The sequence below is a fragment of the Schistocerca americana genome, chromosome X (assembly GCF_021461395.2).
Source record: "Schistocerca americana isolate TAMUIC-IGC-003095 chromosome X, iqSchAmer2.1, whole genome shotgun sequence".
NCBI lineage: Eukaryota > Metazoa > Arthropoda > Insecta > Orthoptera > Acrididae > Schistocerca > Schistocerca americana.
Window position 1 is genome coordinate 20,758,643 of NC_060130.1, and position 12,158 is coordinate 20,770,800.

At 41.6% G+C, this 12,158-nt stretch overlaps 1 protein-coding gene across 1 annotated transcript in view; it reads left to right on the forward strand.

The window, feature by feature from the left end:
- The first annotated feature begins 5,647 nt into the window (after positions 1–5,647).
- LOC124554919 (molybdenum cofactor biosynthesis protein 1-like) overlaps positions 5,648–12,158 on the forward strand; it is a 67,545-nt gene continuing 61,034 nt past the window's right edge. The window contains exons 1-3 of the mRNA XM_047128609.1: positions 5,648–5,776; positions 6,957–7,177; positions 11,354–11,609. Coding sequence (XP_046984565.1) covers positions 5,648–5,776; positions 6,957–7,177; positions 11,354–11,609 — 606 coding nt within the window. The remainder of the gene's footprint in view (positions 5,777–6,956; positions 7,178–11,353; positions 11,610–12,158) is intronic.

Genomic DNA, 12,158 nt, shown 5'->3' on the forward strand with positions numbered 1-12,158 from the left:
TTAGGCATTAAGCTGGTACCTGTGGATCAGTACAAGCCTGTTCTGTTATTCTCCTGGATGTTTCTGGTATGGATGAGTTTTGATCTTGCATCAATAAGTTTGTGACAGTGCAAAACATTAGAGTTTTTCCAAAGCCCTCCAGTGCCCCAAGTAAATCATTTTTGTGGAATTGGCAGCAAACACTGTGTGCCACACCATATTTTATGTTCTCCCTTTTTGAGTTTAATCTTATTCCTGTCTTATCATTTGTTAATGTGACCTTCCATTTTCTGTAGTTAAAGTACAACTCAATCCATGCAAGGGGAAGACTTTTAATGCCATACTATTTTAGCTTCCCCTCACAAAATTACACTCCTGGAAATTGAAATAAGAACACCATGAATTCATTGACCCAGGAAGGGGAAACTTTATTGACACATTCCTGGGGTCAGATACATCACATGATCACACTGACAGAACCACAGACACATAGACACAGGCAACAGAGCATGCACAATGTCGGCACTAGTACAGTGTATATCCACCTTTCGCAGCAATGCAGGCTGCTATTCTCCCATGGAGACGATCGTAGAGATGCTGGATGTAGTCCTGTGGAACGGCTTGCCATGCCATTTCCACCTGGCGCCTCAGTTGGATCAGCGTTCGTGCTGGACGTGCAGACCGCGTGAGACGACGCTTCATTCAGTCCCAAACATGCTCAATGGGGGACAGATCCGGAGATCTTGCTGGCCAGGGTAGTTGACTTACACCTTCTAGAGCACGTTGGGTGGCACGGGATACATGCGGACGTGCATTGTCCTGTTGGAACAGCAAGTTCCCTTGCCGGTCTAGGAATGGTAGAACGATGGGTTCGATGGCGGTTTGGATGTACCGTGCACTATTCAGTGTCCCCTCGATGATCACCAGTGGTGTACGGCCAGTGTAGGATATCGCTCCCCACACCATGATGCTGGGTGTTGGCCCTGCGTGCCTCGGTCGTATGCAGTCCTGATTGTGGCGCTCATCTGCACGGCGCCAAACACGCATACGACCATCATTGGCACCAAGGCAGAAGCGACTCTCATCGCTGAAGACGACGCGTCTCCATTCGTCCCTCCATTCACGCCTGTCGCGACACCACTGGAGGCGGGCTGCACGATGTTGGGGCGTGAGCGGAAGACGGCCTAACGGTGTGTGGGACCATAGCCCAGCTTCATGGAGACGGTTGCGAATGGTCCTCGCCGATACCCCAGGAGCAACAGTGTCCCTAATTTGCTGGGAAGTGGCGGTGCAGTCCCCTACGGCACTGCGTAGGATCCTACGGTCTTGGCGTGCATCTGTGCATCGCTGCGGTCCGGTCCCAGGTCGACGGGCACGTGCACCTTCCGCCTACCACTGGCGACAACATCGATGTACTGTGGAGACCTCACGCCCCACGTGTTGAGCAATTCGGCGGTACGTCCACCCGGCCTCCCGCATGCCCACTATATGCCCTCGCTCAAAGTCCGTCAACTGCACATACGGTTCACGTCCATGCTGTCGCGGCATGCTACCAGTGTTAAAGACTGCGATGGAGCTCCGTATGCCACGGCAAACTGGCTGACACTGACGGCGGCGGTGCACAAATGCTGCGCAGCTAGCGGCATTCGACGGCCAACACCGCGGTTCCTGGTGTGTCCGCTGTGCCGTGCGTGTGATCATTGCTTGTACAGCCCTCTCGCAGTGTCCGGAGCAAGTATGGTGGGTGTGACACACCGGTGTCAATGTGTTCTTTTTTCCATTTCCAGGAGTGTATTTAATCTAAACAGTCAAAGGCTTTGGCAAGATGACAGAGGGGATAATTTCCACTATTTAATTCTACTGGAATTGAATTTGTGAGATATTATGTTGGATTCTCAGTATAGAAGCCTTTACAGAAGTCAAACTGTGTTGTTAAAAAGTTATTCTCTGAATGGTGGTTCACCATTCTAAGTGGATTTAGGTTGAAATACTATGCAGAGATGAAGAGGCTTACAAAGGCTGGTGAGATGCACCAAAGCAGTAGTTGGATGAAGACCACAACAGCAGACTTCAACTCAGTTTATTGATGGAAATCCAGCTCTTGCCGAAATTAGCTCTCTCTCTCTCTGTCTCTCTCTCTCTCTCTCTCTCTCTCTCTCTCTGACACACACACACACACACACACACACACACACACACACACACACACACACACACACACACACACTCTTCCTTCTAGCTACCACTCCATCTCTCTTACCAGTGTGTTCGCAAGGTGATGGGACATATGATTCATGCCCGGATGATATGGTGGCTCGAGTCTCACAATTTTTGATGAATGCACAGTGTGGCTTTCAACACGGCATACTGCAGTTGACCGTCTCATTATTTTGCCCACCCATGTCATGAATGGTTTTCTGCAGAAATCCCAGACTGTCGCCGTGTTTTTCGATTTGGAGAAGGCCTATGACACCTGCTAGAGAGCTAGTACCCTCCATACTCTTCACATGTGGGGCTTCCGTGACCACCTACCCTGTTTCCTTCAGACATTTTTAAAAGACCGAGTTTTCGAGGTGCATGAAGGGTCTACCTTGTTGGACACCTTTATCCAGGAAAATGGTGTGTCTCAGGTTTCCATTCTGAGTGTCATTCTCTTTGCTATCGCCATTAACCCTATAATGGCATGTCTCCCACTGGGCATCTCCGGCTCCCTTTTTTTTGACGATTTTGCCTTCTATTGCAGTTCTCTGTGAACCTGTCTCACTTAGTGGCATCTTCAGCAATGCCTTGATTGTCTTTACTCCTGGAGCATCGACAATGGCTTTCACTTTTCCACTGACAAAACTGTCTGTATGAATCCCACGAACGCTGACTGCAAATTTGTATGTCCGTCTGGTTATTTGACCTGTTGTGCTGCCATTCGCAAACAGCATTCCTGGAGGTGTTTTCCTACAGGATAACACTTGCTCACATACTGCTGTTGTAAGCCAACATGCTATAGTGTGTCAACATATTGCCTTGGCTTGCTCGATAACCAGCTCTACCTCCAATCGAGCACATATTGGACATCATCTGATGACAGCTTCAGCGCATCCACAAACATCATTAACTGTCCTTATATTGGCCAACAAAGTGCAACAGGCATGGAACTCCATTCCACAAACTGACACATGACACGTGTACTACAGCGTACCAGAATTTACATTTACATTTGCTGTGGCTTATCTCACACTTACATTGATCCCTGATCCTGCAACATTAATCACTTTACATACGTTGTCTCAACAAATATATTCCTGGTATTTCATTACTCTACATTAATTATTTTTTGGTGTTGCAAATTTTTCCGTCAGTGTACCTGGCCTTTCTTTAACCATCCCTGGTGCAATGCAGAATTTTCTTCCCAGTAGCGAGAAAATGCTGTTATTCCAATTTTGAAATCAGATAAATTGCCTCTTCAAACGGACAGCTGTCATCCAGATTGTTTACTCAGTGTCCTGCAAGTTACTTGAACATATGGTTAGTCGAAGGCTGTATTGTGTCCTTGAATCACCGGGTCTTTTGGCTTCGATCCAGTGTGCTTTTCGCCAAGGGCGCTCTACTGAAGATAATTTAGTCCACTTGAAGTGTGTTATCTGAACAGCTTTTGCTCAGCATCAGTTCCTTGTTGCAGTTTTCATTGATCTGCATATATATCTTATGATACCACATGGTGCCATAACGTCCTTGCCACCTTAAAGGAGTGGGGCCTCCATGGTCCACTCATGATTTTTATCCAGAACTTTCTTCCATGCCACACTTTTTGGGTACAGGTTGGTGCCTCCTGTAGCATCCCCGTCTGCATTAGAAGGGGCTTGCACAAGGTTCTGTTTTGAGTGCCGCTCTCCTTTATGTGGCTATCAATGATCTGGCGGCAGCTGCATGACATATGGTGTCCCCATCTTTTTTGTTCGTCCGCGACGGCTATTGCTGGAGGCAGAATGCAGGGAGCAATACACTAAGCACAATCCTGCACTTTCACTCATAGCATCCATTTTTTGGCTGCCATGACTTACGTTATGCATTTCTGCCATTGTGTTTTTTAGGACCGGTCTTTGATGCTTAGTTGACATGGCTTCCCCGTCTTTGTCAACTAAAGCAGACATGTAGGTCGCACCTGAATGCTCTTCTATGCCTCAGCGACACCGACTGCGGTGTGGTCCACTCTAGTTTGGTATGGCTGTACGCAGCATTGGTGCAGTCACACCTAGATTACAGGAATCTCTCATATGACTTTTTATCAGCTACGACATTACGCCTGGATTCGATACACTATTGCGGGGTAAGACTGGTAACAGGTGCCTTTGGACTAGGCAGCAGTTCCACTATTGTGGGTTCTGCACCATCAAAAATTGATGGCAGCTGCTCGCCCATAGTACCCTAACTGTCATCTCCTCTTTCCAGATACGAGATTTACCTCCGAAAACGGCAACACAGGTCTGGGGTTACGATCACCAAGTTTGAGCCTTGGTCCAGCACACAGTTTTAATCTGCCAGGAAGTTTCATATCAGTGCACGCTATGCTGCAGAGTGAAAGTCTCATTCTAGAAAACTCTTCAACTGTAATTCTCTTTACATATTGGCTATTTTCTTCTTATATGGGGGACATGGTCTCATCTGAGAAGTGAAAGCAAGCCTGTAAAAGAAAGGGGGGTGGGGGCAGTTCTCAATTCTTGAGCAGTGACACTCTTTTTTTTTTTTTTTTTAAAGAAAAAGAAAGATCCTTTGTAATTTGGGTGAGTTTATGTTCAATCCTTGCACCCAATTTACTCTTTCATCTACCTACTTTTTTTCTCGTCTAGCAGAACGATATTTATGACCGTTGCTTAATACCTGTTTGTATCACTTACACTGCTGGTATTTATGAATTCTTTAGCATTTGACTCCGGAAAGACCATTTTTCTTTATAGTGAGGTCTTGCCAACAGCAAATTTTCTGGATGGAAAGTTGCCAATCTGCTCATATACTTTAAAATTTAAAAGTAAATCTAGCAATGCTAGAATGTATACAAAATACTGATATACCCATTATCAAGTTGTTGTTTAAAGATTCGCGACTTTTAAAACTTACGTAGATTACCTTTTTCATGATAGAACTTTACATAAGAAGTTATTAAGAACATTGTGAATATCACATGATGAACAATTGAATGACTAAAGCAGTGTTATCAACCCTCATTCATTGACACATGTAATAAATTCATCGAGGCAGTGAAGTCCAGAGCTGTTGTAAAAATTTCTGAAATTAAAAGTATATATTACCTAATGAAGGTAGTATTTTGGGGTGAAAGAGCACAATAATTATTATTTTTGGAATGTAATAATTCACTATGGCTTCATTTTAATTCTAATAAGTTTCACACTGTAATGAAACATTGTCTAAATGCCTCTCTCTCTCTCTCTCTCTCTCACTCTCTCTCATTTGTTATAACTTACCGCTGTTATTTTGTATTTTTATTGCAGTCATTACATTAAAATTGGCTATATTGATTCTGCAATTTATACTATTATGTTATTGCTAAGAATTGATTTAAAGAATAAACGTATATATTTATTTGTAAGATTTTGTAAATTTATACCACTGGAACTCTTTCAAAATATTTGATTGCGTAATACTGCCAATAAATACAATGACTTTCTTTCTTCTGTTTATGATTGTAATAGATGTTGGACACTTTGATTCCAAGTATGTTATACAGAAACGCAGTGATTTTTTACAAAAGGCAAAACTATGTGTTCGAAGAATTGTGGAGAGGAGGGTACGTGATGTATTTTAAGTAGGTTATAAAGAGTGACTATAACAACAAAAACAATATATTATTTATAAAATTATTTAATTGAATAGATAAAAAATCTACTCACCAAGTGGCAGCAGAACATACACATAAAAGACTGTTATGATTGGCAAGCTTTCGGAGCCAGTGGCTCCTCCAGACAGAAGCATTGAAGGGGAAGAAAGAAGGGTAAAGGAAAAGGCCTGGAGAGTTCCAGGAAAAGGTGTAGATTTTGGGAAAGTCACCCAGAACTGCGGATCAGGCGAAAAATAGAAACGACACATGTCATATACCAGCTATTATGTAAACACTGTTCAGCTTTCTACATCTGCATGACTACCACCAAATTATTAGTTACGATAAATGGGCATAGGCATAGTGTATATACTGGAAACTCACAATATCCTGTTGCAGGGCATGCTCTACAACATGGCATACGTGACCTCGACACTTGTTTCACCACACATGCCACCTGGATTCTTCCGCCAGACACCAGTTTCTCAGAACTCCGCAGGTGGGAACTAGCACTACAACGTGTCCTTGGTTCTCACCACCCACCTCGCTTTAATTTGCGTTAATTTCTGCTGTCTCAGCCTTTCTTCACTGTAATTACTCTTTGCTTCACTCCGTTTTAGCTTTCTACATCTTTCATTGTCTTTCCCGTCTATTTTCACTACCCCCTCCCGCAGCTGTTGTATACAATACGCTTAGCTTCTCACTCTTATTAACTCATGTAAGTTTTAGTAGTAATCTCTGTCTTGCATATTACCCTGTCTTCCACCTTTAAGCTCTCAGGTTTCCGAATCTTGCCCGATGCAGTCCCCAACAATTAGTCTTTCCTTCTCATCCTGTACGGTAAGTCACCCATGACCCACGGTTCTGGGTAACTTTCCCAAAATCTACCCCTTTTCTTAGACCTCTCCAGTCCTTTTCCTTCACCCTTCTTGCTTCCCCTGCAACCCTTTAGCCTGAAGAAGGAGTCACTGGCTCCAAACGCTTGCCTATCACAACAGTCTTTTATGTGTGTGTTCTGCCACTGCTTGGCGAGTAGATTTTTTATCTATCCAATTAAATAATTTTATAAAGAGTATCTGTGTGTGATGTTTTTATTGGTATACAACTTGTTATAAACAAAACTTATTTTTAGCATTTAATATGTTTCCAGATATTTACCAGTGGGAAAGATGAAATTGGGTTGATTGTACTTGGTTCTGACAAGGCACAGACTCTACTTGATTACCCAAATGTGAGTGTGGAATTTCCTCTTGCACTGCCTACATGGCAGATGATATCCTTTGTGGAGAAATCTTTACATGAAAGAGAAATAAAAACAGATTGGATAGATGGTGTTGTTGTTGGCATGCAAGTCTTGAAAGATGAGCTAGAGTAAGTATTTAAAGCTGTCTGTTTCATGACATTCCTGGAACATGTTCCAGAATGTGTGTTACACAAATCACAGCGACATAGTTGTGACTTTATAAATTTGAATCAATATGTTTTTGTAATGAAAAGGAAACAGAAGGCACAATACCTGCAGAAATAGGAAATTTTTTTGTGTGATTTTACTGTATGAATGTTTTTTACAGTTTTTCAGCTCAATAATTAAGGAGGTATTGATACAAGGCTTTGCGAAAAATCAATCTGTCACCTACAATTCCATCCCTGTCACTGGCATTCCCTATCCCCACAACATGACTGGGCCACCATGAAAGCAGCCACATCATTGTCAAATTCACTGAAACTACTGCATAGCAATTTACTTGAGTATGGCTGCTGTTGTGGTCTTCAGTTTGGTTTAAGCACTGCGTCAATACCTTCTCTTCATAGAACTCGGAGGTCGCGATCTGCGACTGTTTTTACAAATGGCAAGAGTACTTTTCCTCTAGTTGCTTGTTTTTCAGTGAAAGATGCAAATATTTTAGAATGTAGTGCCTTATGTGCATCTGTTAGAATAGCCACAAGGTCTGAAAGTTATTTTCAAATGATTGAGCACTTCTACAGAGTATTGAAATTCACAGATTCTTCCAACCTGGTCCACCAATGTCTTACATACTCCTCTTCCTCCATGGATTGTTTCCAGCATTTGGAGATGAAACATTAGGCAGCAAAACGTGCCTTATAACCAAAATCTAATGAACATATAATTAAATTAACCAAAGATGTAATGTTGCACTCTCAGGTAAGACTGATCTTGAATGCAAAGCCTAAGTGGAAATTAAATGTACGCTGCAACGTTCATCACACTTTTTGTTATTGAAATTATTCACAGTGCCATAGGGAGAACTGAGTTTATGTGTTTTGTAGAGTCAGATACACGCTGTGGCGCAGGGTGCTGTCCGTTATTCTCCTGACTATGATGTGCAGGAATGGTAGTCTTCCTTCTTCTTTGGTCTCCATAGTGAATTTGATTTTGTGGCATGTGGAGTTCAGATGTACAAAGAAGTCAAGAAGTTTGTCTCTTCCATGAGGCCAGATGACAAGTGTGTTATCCACATAACAGAAGAAGAAGAAGAGGAAGAAGAAGAAGGATTTCCATTTGGATGACATCAGGGCCTCTTCCTCGAAGTGCACCGTAAATATATTCACAATCTCTGGTCAGAGTGGGCTGCCTATTGTGACTCCATCTGTTTGCGGGAGGGGGGTGTGCCACGAGTCAGTGAAGTGGGAAAGCTGACCAAGTAATATGTGTGACGTGTCATACCTCGACCGATATTGAGAACAGAATAAAAAATTCAGAGGCATTACTTTTCAGCACTCCCATGCATATTCTGTATGCAAGATAAGCTTATGGAGCAGGTTTCTCATTCAGAAATTCTATTTCGGTGTTGATTGTTTACACGAAGACCGTGTTAAGCATAATGGAAGAAGGAGAAATGTTTATCAGCATTCCAGATTTGGCAGTGGCAGGCTCATGGTCTGCTGAGACTCTGGTTTATTGTTTCACTATATTGCTGCTTGCATTGCTCAGAATCTCATTTTGTGCGAACATAGAATTGGTAGGTTCAGGAGGGCCATGCTAAATGCCTTGCAGGGCCTCAGTAGTGCCACCCAACTAGCACCTGAGAGGGCAGACAAGTGTTTGCTCATGCGTACGTGATCCTGCAGTGAAGTTGTGTACATTTAGTCAGGAAGTGGGCTTGTAAACAGTGAGACAAGTATCCACACAGACAATGTGATGGCATCTGGAGCAGCACAGACTGTCAAGCCCTTAATGCAGCTCTAGAGAGAGGTGAACTGACAGCGGTGCAACTAACAACATTGCCAGACACAGGAATGGCACTGTGTCATCGTATCAGATGAGTCTCGGTTCTGTAATATCGTCACAATTGATGTACTTGTGTGTGGAGGCTCTGATGCCAACAGACCTGGCCAGATTGTACCTGTCATTCCCATGCGGGTCCAGCATGTGATGTGATGGTATGGGGTGCAACTGGATACATGTCACAACCTCTGGTTCACATAGCCAGTAATTTGGACAGCAGCCATTGCATTTGTGTTTTGTTAAGGCCTATCGCTGTGCCGTATTTTCAAGGGCTCCGTGATGTTATCTTTTAACAAGATAATGCAAGACTACACATCACCTGAGCTGTACTGAGCTACCTCGATACAGAGAGTATTCCACTGTTGCCATATCCAGCATTTTCTTCAAATCTGTCACCTGTGGAGAACATCTGTTCACAGGATGCCAAGAGATGGGTATGCCACCAGTCGCCAGCCACCAGTCGCCAACCACTACAGTTGATGAACTCTGACATATGACATACAGTTGAGTAGCATGAATTAATGTACCCATGGCTGTAATCCAACCTCGATTTGATATCCAGTGTGATGAGAGCTGTTCTGCTGTTCCAGTTTCAATACTGAAATTCATATATTATTTTTAATGTATCCTTACCAGATTGGACTGTGGTGTTGTACAGCATAAAATACCTTACAACATGTTGAATCAGTGATGAGAAGTGTAGAACAGCCAGCAGGGGAAAGATGTTGGCAATGCGACAGCTTTTATGTAGAACAGCAGTACAGTGTTTTACAGTGCATAATGCTTCCTCAGATTGAGAACAAAATGTGCGGTATGCTGTCATCCATTTTCACAAACATAGCCTTGAAAAATAATGTTGACATTACTGTGCATTTCACTCTGAGGCATATTGCACTCTGAGAATGTTCATCGAATTCAGTTACTTTGTATTATATTTCAGTAACAGTGACATAATAGCAAATTGGACTGTATGAGTTTTTATGGATTTTTTTTCCAGAGACACACTACCATTTCTTCAGATTTATTTAATTTGGGTATAAATCCTTTCCAGCATATATGCTGTACACAAAATGTTGAACATAAAATATAGCTATCTGCTGATTTAACATCTTGCTGAGTATACCAGTACAATGTTTTGTTGTAACAAATAGTTCAATGTATTTTACACACTTATAAACTTATTTATACAGTTATAGTAATTTATACCATTACATTAATGTTGTACCTTAATGTTCTGGAAGATGATATTATAAGGAACCTCATACTTTTCCTGGATGATAGAGTTGTCTATAATGAATTATTGCCTGAAAAAGATCTGTACAAATTTGAGTCAGATCATAACATTTCAAATTGGTCCAAAGATGGGCAACTGAGTTTAAGTTTTCACAAATGTAAATTGGAGCACATCACAAAACAAATAAAAGACAGTATTGTATGACTACATTATCAAATAATCACAGTTTTAATTGGTCAACTCATACAAATATCTGGATGAAATGAAATGGTGACATAGACTCACTTGTAGGCAAAGCAGAATGCAGACTTCAATTCGTTGGTAAGATACTGGAAAATGCAATCAGTCGATAGAGGACATTGCTTACAAAATACTTGTGTGGCCCATTCTAGAATATTGCTTAAGTATGACCCATAACAAATAAGGCTAATGGCAGACATTGAATGTATACAAAATAGTGTAGCATGATTGATCATAGATTTATTTGATGCATGGGAGAGCATCAAGAAGCTACTAAAAATTGGAAATGCCAGACAAGTGAAGATAGACGCCAAATATATGACAAAACCCAACTTATGAAATTTCAGGAACATGTATTAAGCGAGGTATTTAGGGATTATACAATAACCGCATATGTATCACTCCTATAGGGACCATGAAGGCAAGATTAATTACAGCATGCACAGAACCATTTAAAGAATCATTCTTCCCACACTCCACATGAGCACTGAATGGGGAAAATCCATAATGTGTGGTACAACAATGTACTTTGTCGGACAAACCCACAGTGGTTTATACAGTGTGCATGGAGACATGGAATCAGTTGACAGTAGTGGTAATGGTTCATATTGATTCCCATTTCTCTGTTTCAGTAGGTGATCTTATGCCTCTAATTATTTTTTCATTGCTATCTTAACTTGCATTCTTCAATTCAGTTTATTAACCCTTCTTATCTCTTTGTATTAGGGCAAATGTACAGTTAACTTTTAAGGAATTTGTATTTTCAATTTATCAACTGGAGTTTTGTTTCATATGCAGCAGAAATGTTACAAATTATTTGTTTCAGTTTGTTTAGAATAATTTGCTGTTTCACAGGTGCCCTGAAAAAAATAAAAGATCGCGAAAGTGTCTTAATGACAACCGATGGCCTCATATTGACAAGACAGCTGGTTGCCTTACAGAGGGCAGGGCTTGATGGTCTGAACATCTGCTTAGACACCCTGCAGTCCCAATGCTACAACCAGATCACGAGGAGGAAAGGCTGGGAGCATGCCATGGCTGGCATAGATCTAGCCTTGCAACTTGAATACGACCCTGTGAAGGTATTACTAGTGCAGCTGTCATCGCATGCAGACTTTCATAAGCAAGAGATATAAATCTGTTGTTAAGAATATCAATACAAGAATCACCATTTTAAAGCAGTACGCCCTCACCCTCGACTCCATTCCCGCTCCCACCCTCACCCCTGTCTCCACACTGCAGCTGAAAGTGAAGGAAGGTATATTAAGACAGAAGAAGTAAATTTTAGCTGAAGATGCTAACAGTTTCGTAGTTTATACAACATAAAAAAGTATGCCTTGCAAGTTTACCAATTAAATATCTTATATTTTCCTCCCAAGAGAGTCTTATGAGACTCAAGATCTTTACAGTTTCTCTTTTTTTCTTTTGTGTCTTTAGTTTAAAATAAGTTTCCTCTATTGTGGTGTTGTTTTGAAAAAAATACTCAATTGTTTGGAAAAATTATTCTTAATTCTGTAGTCACACTTTTTTTGTGTCTAAGTACTACTGGTTTCAGTAGCGAGTACCAGCATCAGTTCATCTTATTATCAAAAATTTCTTTGCAAAATAAAAGCTGACCACTGTGGCCGAGC